Below are 13,364 nucleotides of genomic sequence, written 5' to 3'. Positions count from 1 at the left end.
CACAGGAACAGAAGGAGGCCATTCAGCTCCTTGGGCCTGTTACACAGGGATAGGAGAAGGTGCCATGTTATGAGGTGCTTCACATTTTGGTTTCTAATGAAGTGTTGCCCCAGTGTTGAGTTTGCTTGATAAAGAGAGGGAATTGTGTGAAATAATTTGACATTAATGTCTTGTTGAAGTTGTACAAGACATTGGTAAGGCCACACTTGGAATACTGTGTGCAATTCTGGTCACCCTGTTATAGAAAGGATATTATTAAACTAGAAAGAGTGCAGAAAAGATTTACTAGGTTGCTACCGGGACTTGATGGATTGAGTCATAAGTAAAGGCTGGATAGACTGGGACTTTTTTCTCTGGAGCGTAGGAGGCTGAGGGATGATCTTATAGAGGTCTATAAAATAATGAAGGGCACAGATCAGCTAGATAGTCAATATCTTTTCCCAAAGGTAGGATAGTCTAAAACTAGAGGGCATAGGTTTAAGGTGAGAGGGGAGAGATACAAAAGTGCTCAGAGGGGCAATTTTTTCACACAGAAGGTGGTAGGTGTCTGGAACAAGCTGCCAGAGGTAGTAGTAGAGGCGGGTACAATTTTGTCTTTTAAAAAGCATTTAGATAGTTACATGGGTACGATGGGTACAGAGGGATATGGGCCAAATGCGGGCAATTGGGATTAGCTTAGGGGTTTAAAAGAAAATGGGCGGCGTGGTCAAGTTGGGCCGAAGGGCCTGCTTCCATGCTGTAAACCTCGATGACTCTGTGAGTCTATTAGGTAATTGTTTCCATCTCTCTACAGGGGGATGAAAAGAATGATACTTGGATCTTTGCTCTTGCCGTGCTGCTGAGCAGTATGTTGGTCTACAATAGCATGGGCACCATCGATCAGTATGCAGTGACCAAGCTTCAGTATCCTTTGCACATTGCTGACAAGCCAATACTCCCTCAGTCCTAATGGAAGAACAGCATTAAATAGGAGAGAAAACCTGCATTGAGATAGCACCTTTCACCACCATCAGCTTTGAGATGCCCTTCCTGGTCCAACAGTCACTTGAGTCTGGGGACTTTGCCATTCACATTCTGAATCCTGATTCCACTCTATCCAGGGACCACATGATTTTTAACACCTCTGTCAAATCTGTTCTAATCTTCTCTGAGGACATCAGGCCCAGTTTCTCCAAGCTGCCTATGTAACTCACTGTCCTCATCCCTGGAACCATTCTCCTGAATCTTTTCCACACCCTCTCTAACATCCTCACGGCCGGAATTCTCCCAAAAATATTCAAAGTGTCAAATTTGTGAGAAAACTGAATTCATGCTGGCTTTTTCAGTGGGAGTTATGACAAGAATCTCCCACACTCCGTGCACTGCAGAGGCCACCAGTGTGACTATCATTAAAAACCAGGGGGTAGGACCTATCCCCACTGGAGAGGCTGAAATTAGCACGCTGAGTGGGCCACTGCACATGCGCCAATCTGACAGCCTCCCGATTGCTGGCCAGCTCGACAACAGGCCAGCCCACCCCACGATCCCCGCAATGTCAGCTGAGCGATCCCCCTCACGGCCTGATCTCTGGCCCCCCCCGACCATTCCTGGACCTGCCCCAAACTCCCCCCTCCTGCCCTGCCACGATCTCCAGCACCCCCCACAGTGGGGAGGTATTGTAATGCCCGTTGGAGTGAAACATTCTGGGAGCGGGAGGTGGGGAGAGGCTAGCGAGCCCGGAGACTTCAGTCCCAGACCCGCTAATGATATTAAAAATAGGTGTGAATGAACATTAACATAGTTACCCCGCCTTCCAGTAATCCAGCGCTGGGAGACTCTGTCAGGGCGTGAATGTTCGCGTGGATCCCATGAATCGGCCGATGCGAGATTCTCTGGCCCGCTGTGCTCAGATGGGAAAATTATGGCCCTCTTCCTTCTTAAAGTGTGGCAGGACTGGACACAGTGTTCCAAATGAGGCTAAACCAGCATTTTATACAGGTTTATCATAATTTCTTAGCTTTCATACTCCACAACCCTGTTGATATAGTCCACAGTCGCTTCCTAATCTACACTCTCAGTATCTCTGCTGTGGTTTCCACTCACACGTCTGCTATTTCTGCTGTCGGATTGGGGAAGCGAAGCTGTAACCAGATCTTATGATTCACCCATGATCCAGTAGGTAGTGAAACCAGCCGGGCTAACCCAGACTGGGCCTATATGTGACTCCAGTCCCACACCAAAACGAGCGACTCTGAACTGCCCTCCAAAGTGACCCAGCAAGACGGTGGCTGTGGTTCAAGAATGTAGTCCACCACCACTTTCCAAGGGCAACCAGGGATGGGTAGCGAATGCCAGTCTTGTCAGTATTGCCAACCTTTCGGGAATTAATGAAAAAAAGATGTTTAGATCCTCATTAATAATTTAACCCTTTCCTGGAACAAACACATTTCTATTGTTTATCTGAGAGGAGTCAGCTCTTTGACACTGTGATCACTCACACTTTCCAGCTACGATCAGACAGCTACATCACGTTGTGGGTCTGGTTTGATGGTTACTAGACTCTGCCGTCCCTCTGTGAAATCCCATTCCTTAGCTGCTGCTCAGTTACATTACTGAACTGACCGAGCTGATCAAGGTGAAGTCAGGGGGAATGGACGACGAATCCATTGAGTTTGCCCGCTTCTTCCCGGCTTTTGTCTGGTCCATTCGAGACTTCACCCTGGAGCTGAAGCTGGAAGGCAGGAATGTGACGGCGGATGAATACTTGGACAATGCCCTCAGACTGAGGAAGGGTGAGTGAAGCAGGGCGTGTGTGGGATAAGCAGCAACCGAGTGATTGGAGGATCCACCACTCATCCCAATTGAGAGATGATTCCAATGGTTCAGTGTCTCTGTCCCTCACCACCCCAAAGTTACAAAGAATTCCATTGTCCCGTTTTCAGCCTGTAGGGTCATTCTATCCAAACTGATCTCTGTCAGTGTTTATGCTTCCCCTGAGCCTTTTCTCCAACCCTCTCTTCATCTCACCTTACTGTTGTGTTTCTATGTCTGCTTTACACAAACTGACCAACCTCACCAGGACCGGTAATCTATATGTAGGGTTGGTTTAGACCATAAGACGTAGGAGTATAAGTGAACCATTTGGCCCATCGAGTCTGCTCTGCCATTCATTGAGATCATGACTGATCTGATGTAATAATCCTCAACTCCTTATCTCCATAACCCTTGATTTTCTTACTGATTAAAAAGCTTTGCCTTGAACATACTTATTGAAAGGTTTATTGGAAGCTACAGTATGGGGGGATGGCTCAGCAGATCTACTTGAGGGATTCACCGGGGTAGTACAGCTATAATTTGTACATACACTACTGCATGCTGGTCTGCTTTACATCCTGTTGATTTGCTGATCTGTACATTCCCGTAAAGTGATATCACAGCATCACCTCTTTTTCCCCCAAGCTAACATTGCATATATTAAGAATGAAAATAAATGCACATTTGGGGAGTTGCAAAAACCATTTGCACAAATGATCGATCTCTGTTTAAGAGTCTTTGTAACTACAGGTGCCTTATGGATCATCCCAGATATTGTGATGGTTTGACCGATCTGAGACATCACTAAAGTGTTCCTGACTCATAGGTCCATTGGCATCCTGTGTGTTATCAGATTGTGGATTTTTTTTAATGGTTATCTTCCACAATTTCACTTTCCGAGTTCATCTTCGGATGAGTTCCAGACGCAATGGGAGTTCTGGGGAGCACGGTGGCACAGTGCTTGTCATTGCTGCCTCACAGTGCCAGGGACTTGGGTTCAATTCCGGGTGACTGCCAAAGTGGAGTTTGCGTGTTCTTCCTGTGTCTGTGTTGGTTTACTCCGGGTGCTCTGGTTTGCTCCCACACTCCAAAGGTATGCAGGTTAGGTGGATTAGCCATGGTAAATTGCCCCTTAGTGTCCAAAGATGTGTAGGTTAGGTGGATTGGCCATGGGAAATGTGTTGGGGCTTACAGGGATAGGGTGGGTGAGAGGGCCTGGGTAATATACTCTGTCAGAGCTTGTGTAGACTGGGCGGAATGTGCTCTTTGGCATGGTTGGGATTCTATGATTCTACACGGGAGTACAATTCCCTGAGCCAGCTTCTGCTTCTCCTTAACATTGCCCCATTGAGTGAGGTCACTTCATAGGATCAACTCTGACTGCACGCTTTGGTCACATCCGCTGGTGACCAAGTTTCCCAGGAAGGATGAATGACCTTGGTCCTACGAGCAGACTTTTAAGTTCTGAAGCTGCATGTCGGTTGCTTGCTGTGCTGTATCATTCTCCCTTGTCTCTTGAGAGGTTTCTCCTGTGTGTCTGAGAAGGTGAATATTGCCTATCAATACTCTTAAGGTGTCAGAACCCTTAAGAGTATTGCTAGGCAAAGGGATCTGGGTGTACAGGTACACAGGTCACTGAAAGTGGCAATGCAGGTGGAGAAGGTAGTCAAGAAGGCATATGGCATGCTTGCCTTCATCGGCCGGGGCATTGAGTTTAAAAATTGGCAAGTCATGTTGCAGCTTTATAGAACCTTAGTTAGCCGCACTTGGAATATAATGTTCAATTCTGGTCGCCACACTACCAGAAGGGTGTGGAGGCTTTGGAGAGGGTACAGAAAAGATTTACCAGGATGTTGCCTGGTATGGAGGGCATGAGCTATGAGGAGAGGTTGGAGAAACTTGGTTTGTTCTCACTGGAACGACGGAGTTTGAAGGGCGACCTGATAGAAGTCTACAGGATTATGAGGGGCATGGAGAGAGTGGATAGTCAGAAGGTTTTTCCCAGGGTGGAAGAGTCAATTACTAGGGGGCACAGGTTTAAGGTGCGAGGGGCAAGTTTTAAAGGAGATGTACGAGGCATATTTTTTTTATACAGAGGGTGGTGGGTGCCTGGAACTCATTGCGGGGGAGGTGGTGGAAGCGGATACAGTAGTGACTTTTAAGGGGCGTCTTGACAAATACATGAATAGGATGGGAATAGAGGGATCTGGTCCCTGGAAGCGTAGAGGGTTTTAGTTAAGTCAGGCAGCATGGTCGGTGCAGGCTTGGAGGGCCAAAGGGCCTGTTTCTGTGCTGTAATTTTCTTGTTCTTTGTTCTGTTGTGGGAAATCACCATTCAGAGTCAGATTTGAAGATTCAACATGCAGTTTATTGGACAAAGCTTTGGGAGAAACGCTGGGCACTCCGCAATGCTCGCAGTCACCTTCTCAATTTTAAAATGGCAGCTGAGCTTCTTTTATACATTTTAAAGAGTCGACAAGTACAGACATTAGCAGTTATCACATCATTAGCAATGCAGCTGAGCTTCTTTTATACATTTTAAAGAGTTGGCAAGTACAGACATTAGCAGTTATCACATCATTAGCCAATTATGCCCCCCTAGCAATGACTGACCTCGTTAACAAAACTTATTGTTTCGGTTCTGCTTTATCTTAAGCTAAGTTGATCATCTGGACCTCAAGGTCTGGTTTTTTTGTCTGTTCCGTAGTAATTAGACAATAACAGGATTTAGCTCAAAGGTTAGTTCGTTGTGCAATGTCTGTGCCTAAGTCAGCACATTTTAATGTCTTTCCACAGAGTCTATTTTGTACCAGGTAACCATCTTGTATTTTCTAATTTTCGGGATTCCCTCTGGCAGCGTCTCACTTTTACTCCAACAATTCCCCCTTTTGGTCAGGATTATGCTCTAATAATCTGATGGACCAACAATACCAGCATAGTGGGTCCGGCAATTAATATGCCTGACCTGTCACTAACAGGTCACGCGTTCACAGGTAAACTTCCACCTTCTCGCCCTTTCCTTCATTGTCGTCGTCTTCCTCGGCGTCTTCGGGTGTTCCCATGAGATGTTCTTCTTCAGTGACCACACTGGCCCCTGGCACGATCCGAGCCTTCATGACTTTACAGCAGACATTAAAACATCCGATAATCAGGCAACAGACAATTATTATTGCAACGAGAATAATTAGTCCATGCATTAAATAAGACCGTAAGAAGCTCAACAACACCAGGCCAAAGTCCAACAGGTTTATTTGGTAGCAAAAGCCACACAAGCTTTCGAAGCTCTAAGCCCCTTCTTCAGGTGAGTGGGAATTCTGCTCACAAACAGAGTTTATAAAGACACAGACTCAATTTACATGAATAATGGTTGGAATGCGAATACTTACAACTAATCAAGTCTTTAAGAAACAAAACAATGGGAGTGGAGAGAGCATCAAGACAGGCTAAAAAGACTTTGGCCTGGTGTTGTTGAGCTTCTTACTGTGTTTGCCCCAGTCCAACGCCGGCATCTCCACATCTTAAATAAGACCCCCAGGATCCCCCCAATAACCATTCGAGCCAGCTATTCCACTTCTATACTTGCCTGTATGATCCTTACAGGGTGCATCCGAGGTATCCACCGTATATAAGTCTTGGGGGGGTCCACCCAGGGGTGGCCACGAACAGGGCCTCTACGGATTGGGCTAGCGGGTAACACACGGTTCGATTACCGTGTAAATGTATATGGGTCTTGAAAAATAAGTTATCTTCTAACCCTGTCAACTTTACAACCGTGACAACAGAGAGTGACGCAATTATATATGCTATCTTAGACATGTTCTCAACAGGCAAGTATTAATCTTATGACTCTATATTAACAACTTCCCAAAGGCTGTATTGCCAACCCGAACGCTTCAGTTAATCTTGCCTGTTTTGGGGAAAGCACTCTGGTTACTTTATGGCTTACTTGTCAATATCACTCATTCGTTTCTTTGTATAATTTCAGCTGGGTCCAATGTTTCCATACACCTTTCCCTCATATGTCCAGACAGGCACAGGTATCTCCACTGATTTGGCGCAAATCCTGGTTTTTCAGGTAATGTTTTTACCATGACGCGACGTCCCACCATCGGGACGTCAGGGAGCATTTCAAGCTCTCTCTGTGCGTCTCTTTCTTTCTGATTGTCTCTTACTAATTTACGCATCCCTTTTAGTTGGACGCTTAGTTCCAAAACATATCGTTTAATTTTGTCTTTTAGTGGGCCTACATCGGCTCCACCTGTTTTGATGCTTTCTGGTAATTGCATCGCCCTTCCTGTCATTAGTTCATAAGGGGTTAATCCAGTTGTCCGGTTTGTCGTGGCTCTTAACTTCATTAGTTTAATAGGTAATACTTCTGTCCACTTTTTTCCTGATGTTCGCATGGCCTTGGCCAGGGCATTCTTAAGGGTTCTGTTCATGCGTTCCACCATTCCCGAACTCTGCGGGTGGTAAGGGATGTGGAATTTTTGCTTTATTCCCATCAGTTGGCACACTGTTTTTACCACCTTTCCGGTCAAGTGCGTCCCTTGATCCGAATCAATTTGTATGGGTATTCCCCATCTAGGGATTACCTCCTCCGCCAATATTCTAGCCATCGTGGTAGCAGTACAATTTCTGGCAGAGAACGCTTCTACCCATCTGGTAAACTGGTCTATGATAACCAAACAATAGGTTTTGCCATGGGATTGTGGTAGTAGCCCTGTGAAATCTATTTGCAGATGCTCCCAGGGCCCCTTTGGTCGGGGCTGGTGTCCCATCTTAATTTTTAATGGGTCGACCGGGGTTGTGTTGCGCGCATGTCACGCATCATTGACAATGTCGGGCTATGTCCCTCCCCATCCCTTTCCACCACCATTCTTTTCCTAAACTGCCATGGCCTGTCTTCCCGCATGTGAGAGTCCATGGTGTAGTTCCAAGAGGTTGTTTTGTATGCACTCCGGCACCATTACCTTGTCATTGCGTCTCCAAACATTATCAGTCCCTCTGCTCTCGACCCTTTTGCCAGTGCAGTTTCTCCCCATCTATTCCTCACAATCTTAACATTGCTATCCAATTTCCTCTCAGGTGAACAACCCTAACTTCCTCAATCTATCCATGTAACCTCTCAGGTAATCTATCCATGTAACCTCTCAGGTAATCCCTCTCAATCTTCTCGGCAACTCCTCTCAACGTTTCAACGTCTTTCCCAGAGGGTGGTGCCCAGAATGGGCATGAGTTGAGACCAAGCTAGTGTTTGTTAAAAGGTTTATCAAAACTTTAGCCATTACCTCACTGAATGGCAATACTGGCTGACGGGGATAAATGACCATCTCAAATTCTTATCTTCCTTATTTGGAGATTATATGCAAAACAGCAATAACCACATTGTGTTCAAGGGGTTTAAGGTTGAAGCAGGTTTGGCTCTATACTTAACCCATCCTATATCTGACCAGAGTCCGTCATCGCCCATGACAAAATATACGCTTCCCTACTATCATCTCCGATCTTACAAGTCCCTTGCCTTCCCCGCCATAGAAAGCCGAATTTTAACCTTAATATGAAAGTGCCAATTTAAAGTTGAGATAACATTTGCAAGAACAATGCAACAGGACAATTGTGGGATTACAAAAACAAACAGTTTAAGCTCCAGACTTTTAATATTTCTTAAACAATTTCCTCTGGAAGCAATTTTAAGGCATTGAAGCAATTCAGGGCAATGAATAATACAGACAAGATAGAATTCAAAGAAAATGTGTTTCCAAAGTCCCAACGGTACAGTTGTTCCAAAGTAATATGGGCTTTACCAACATAACCTTGCGTAAAGTCAATCTAGAATCAAGGTATGTATGAACACAAAATTGGAGCAAGAATTCTTCAAACACTCTCACCCACTTCAATCTGGTGACAACTCAGGCCCAGGGACGGGATTCAGATTATTGCTCCAGTAATTGTTGTCTTAGTGTGGATCAAATAACACTTTGCACTGGCTTTTTGGCTGCAGCTGGACATCCATTCATTTGTATATAATCCTATCAAAAGACATCACTTTCCCCATTAAAATCACATGCCATACAGCTCCAATCTTTATATGATGTACTCTTACATTATATCTAATTTGATCATTTGTTTGCGTGCAAGCGCTGCATTATAGTACTTCACAAAATGCCACTACCCTACCTGCAAAGGAGTGCATTCAAATGCTTAGCACCAACATTTAGCAGCGTTGTGCAAATTATCTGGGTGGGGCTCAAATTCTGAATAGACTTGTTGTCTAGCACTCATGATATCGAATCAGCAACTCAAAACGCTGCACAAGTAATATAGTCGTTCCATGCATTTTTACAGAAAAAGATCTGCATGTAAGCAATAAAGCCAAACCAATGTTTTAGAAACTGAGCTCTGGATATGGTTAAATAACGATACTGGTCTACTCAAATTAATTTTTAAACCTCGGTTAAATTCAGATTTTGCTGTACAGCACAATTCCACAAATTGAAAATCTGTTCAGTGAGAGTACTTCTGACCAGAGATATCCCTTAACTACATTCCCTTTGTCCACCAAGTAACAAGGTTGCACAACAGGATTAGAATAGTACCAAAGTGCAAGAGCTCCACATACTGCATTATACAATCGTAACTATATTTGAACCCACAATATGATCTTATTTCAGTTAGTTGTCCGAAGTAGATCCTCTCGAGCAATAAGATGAAGACAATTTGTGCTTAAATTTACAGAAAGAATTTTATTGGCCATAGAGATGTGGTTTGGGTTCACTAAGTAATATGGCAGAAAAAGTTCATTTGCCAACCCATCTCCTTTTATGGTTTTGACCTTTGAAGACTGTTAATCCATACTGCAAGGTCTCTAAGCAACACCAGGCCATAAACCGAAGAGGCAAAATATCAAATTCCATCAGCACAAATCCATGTCCATTCTGTGCTGTTCATATTTCTCCAATTGCTCAGTCATTATTTCAAAGACTCAAGTAACTATCCAGCTGATGTTAAACAGACAGGCCTTGTTACATGGCTTTTGTACCCAATGGAGTAAATTTCCCAACACTTGAACAGAACTCCTAAATCTAATGCTTTGGAACCTTTGTTATTCCTTACTAAAGGTAGAAACCATCTTAATGCAAATATATTTCCGTTTTAATAAAATTGTATTAGAAAAAAAAGATCCCCCTGGTGAATTTTAGAATTTACTGCACTTTTGATCCTCTTCCTCAACTGTGAAGTACAAAGTACTTATTTAATAAATGTTCCATTTCCTTATTACCCAACTTGGATTTCTTGCATGTAATGGGTCTATTATTTATTAAATATATATGAAAATCTTCGATTTGATAGCAAAGTACTTTTATTTATCCTTTTTTTAAAAACAAACTCTGCTTTCATTCTTACAGCTGTTCCAATCTGCAGGATTTCCACTTTTCCCTGCAATTTTGATTTTTATTTTGAAGTGATCGCTTCAACTCTTTTTTGAAAATGATCTCACTTGAACACCTCCACTATAGTCTTCTCCGGGTTGGGCGGCGGGCCCTCCGGCTACCTACCTCCATTTGTCCACTGGACACGCGGCCCTAACTAGTTGGTGTATATCCCTTAAGTGCAGTTGGTGTCCTACCCAGACTGTGTCTAGTTCTGCCCAGAATTTCGTATTTGCGCTTCTGGGTTGTAGTTTACCCAGGGAGGCCATTATCTGTTGTCTCTCGCCCGGGGTGAATGGTTTGTAATGTGCTGTTGGCTGCGCGACCGTTTCCGCCCCCACCCCCCGGGTTACTGGCGCCAGGTTATGCTCTGGCGTTATTCCTTCTTCTGGGGGGGCTGTTGCTTCCTGTTGCATTGTCTCATAAGGGGGAAAAGGGCCCCATTGATTCTCTTCTAATAATTGATTCCTTTTCTCTAATTCCCTTACCCTAGATTCTAGTTTCTTAATTTTATCCTTATCTTCGTTCTATTTTTTAGTGGAAGCGGCTACTTGTCCAATTAGTCCAGCTAATTGATGTACTAATAATATCCCTGCCTTTTTTGTTTTGTCTTTCTTTTTCCCATCTACCCACTTTCTCTGTTGTTCTAAGGTCTGAGAAACATCCCAGGCATCCTTTTGCATCTTCTGAATCAACGAGTGTCTGTCTGTCATATATTTATCAATAAGGGAATCCGCAGGTCTCCACTTAGTTTCCTTACCTGCCATCTTGCAGACTTCCACGCCCCTCGCTGGGGTTTCTGTTTATACTCACGGCCACGACTACCTTCTCAGTAACGTGTTTCCTCCACCGTTTCTGCTTATGCTCACGGCCACGATTACCTTCTCAGCAATGTGTTTCCTCCACCAGAGTCCAGCTCAAGGTCAGGGCGATCAGTTCCTTACCGCACCGTTTTACAACATGAGAGACAGATACACAAACTTTTATGCAAACGGATGGTAAATTCTGCGTTTGTTCGCCACTACAGAGTTTGATGCTAAATGACCTCTATCACTTGTGCCTCACGATCCTAAGTGCCTTGGTGCTTCTACGCCCACTTCAGGGTCCTGACCTTCATGTGGGGGATTTCCCCTCTTAATAACCGATCTAAGGCTGTGCGTTTGAGACAGGCATTTCCTTGTCCTTAGTCGATCAGCACAAGCAATCAATTCCTGTTTCTATCCAATAGTCCCATAAATTCCCCTAATTTTCACCCATTTTTAACTGCATTGTTGGCTCAGTCTGACTCCCACAGTCAGTCAATCTCGACTCCAGTTCGCTGATCAAGGCCAACCGATCAACTCACCAGCAGTGAGATCCTGCTGACTATGCCAATTTGTTGTGGGAAATCACCACTCGGAGTCAAATTTGAAGATTCAACATGCAGTTTATTGGACAAAGCTTTGGGAGAAGCGCTGGGCACTCCGCAGTACTCACAGTCACTTTCCCAATTTGAAAATGGCAGCTGAGCTTCTTTTGTAAATTTTAAAGAGTCGACAAGTACAGACATTAGCAGTTATCACATCATTAGCCAATTATACCCCCCTAGCAACGACTGACCTCGTTAACAAAACTTATTGTTTCGGTTCTGCTTTATCTTAAGCTAAGTTGATCATCTGGACCTCAAGGTCTGGTTTTTTGTCTGTTCCATAGTAATTAGACAATAACAGGATTTAGCTCAAAGGTTAGTTCGTTGTGCAATGTCTATGCCTGAGTCAGCACATTTTAATGTCTTTCCACAGAGTCCATTTTGTACCAGGTAACCATCTTGTATTTTCTAATTTTCGGAATTCCCTCTGGCAGCGTCTCACCTTTACTCCAACAATTCTTTGTTCTTTGTTTGTGATGGCAGGGTTGTTCTAATTTGTCTCCTGGACATGATTTCCGCTGGTATCAATCAGCCCATTCCTAGAGGTGTTGCTCTTAAGGCAATACGGAGATCCTGTATTGTTCACCTTCACCTCATGATTAATATATTAATGGTGTGAATAATTCACTGAGCAAGACAGATGGATTTGGATAGTGGAGGGAACATGTCACATGCTTTATGCCTCATTTAACATGCCTCACCCTAAGAGGTTTGCCAGAATATTGTGGCCTGTTGTCTGATATTATCCTTTTGAGTGCACTTCACAAACTGGATATTGTACTCACTGTATCTATGCTTGTATATGCTTCAATTGTTTGAAGGTTGGAAACGTAATCAGTGACTAGGAGTGCAATATTAAATGAGTACTTTGTGTCAGGATTCACCAAAGAGAAGGACTTGGTGGATGGTGAATCTGGGAAAGGATGTGTAGATAGTTTGAGTCATTTTAAGATCAAGAAGGAGGAGGTATTGGGGTTCCTGAGAAACATTAAGGTAGACAAGTCCCCAGGGTCTGATGGGATATAGCCCACAATACTGAGAGAGGCAAGGGAGGAAATTGCTGGGGCCTTGAGAGAAATCTTTGTATCCTCACTGGCTACAGGGGAGGTCCCAGAGGATTGGAGAATAGCCAATGTTGTTCCTTTGTTTAAGAAGGGTAGCAAGAATAATCCAGGTAATTACAGGCCGGTGAGCCTTACATCAGTGGTAGGGAAATTATTGGAGAGGATTCTTCGAGACAGGATTTATTCCCACTTGGAAATAAGTGGACATATTAGTGAGAGGCAACATGGTTTTGTGAAGGGGAGGTCATGTCTCACGAACTTGATTGAGTTTTTTGAGGAAGTGACGAAGATGATTGATGAGGGTAGGACAGTGGATGTTGTCTACATGGACTTCAGTAAGGCCTTTGACAAAGTCCCTCATGGCAGACTGGTGCAGAAGGTGAAGTCGCATGGGATCAGAGGTGAGCTAGCAAGGTGGATACAAAACCGGCTCGGTCAAAGAAGACACAGGGTAGCAGTGGAAGGGTGTGTTTCTGAATGGAGGGCTGTGACAAGTGGTGTTCCTCAGGGATCAGTGCTGGGACCTTTGCTGTTTGTAATATATATAAATGATTTGGAGGAAAATGTAACTGGTTTGATTAGTAAGTTTGCGGACGACACAAAGGTTGGTGGATTTGCGGATAGCGATGAGGACCATCAGAGGATACAGCAGGATATAGATCAGTTGGA

At 44.1% G+C, this 13,364-nt stretch overlaps 1 protein-coding gene across 8 annotated transcripts in view; it reads left to right on the top strand.

Annotated features, from left to right (window-relative positions):
* LOC144508394 (guanylate-binding protein 2-like) overlaps positions 1–13,364 on the top strand; it is a 49,215-nt gene that overhangs the window by 18,975 nt on the left and 16,876 nt on the right. For all 8 annotated transcript variants that reach the window (XR_013500274.1, XM_078236268.1, XM_078236269.1 and 5 more), the window contains 2 exons: positions 794–903; positions 2,584–2,771. Coding sequence is in view for 7 of the 8 variants with exons in the window: in XM_078236268.1 (XP_078092394.1) it covers positions 794–903; positions 2,584–2,771 (298 nt within the window). In the remaining variant the exon portion in view is untranslated. The remainder of the gene's footprint in view (positions 1–793; positions 904–2,583; positions 2,772–13,364) is intronic.

The sequence above is a fragment of the Mustelus asterias genome, chromosome 20 (assembly GCF_964213995.1).
Source record: "Mustelus asterias chromosome 20, sMusAst1.hap1.1, whole genome shotgun sequence".
NCBI lineage: Eukaryota > Metazoa > Chordata > Chondrichthyes > Carcharhiniformes > Triakidae > Mustelus > Mustelus asterias.
The sequence above is the reverse complement of the archived record's forward strand: the minus strand, read 5'-3'. Positions and strand labels throughout refer to the sequence as shown.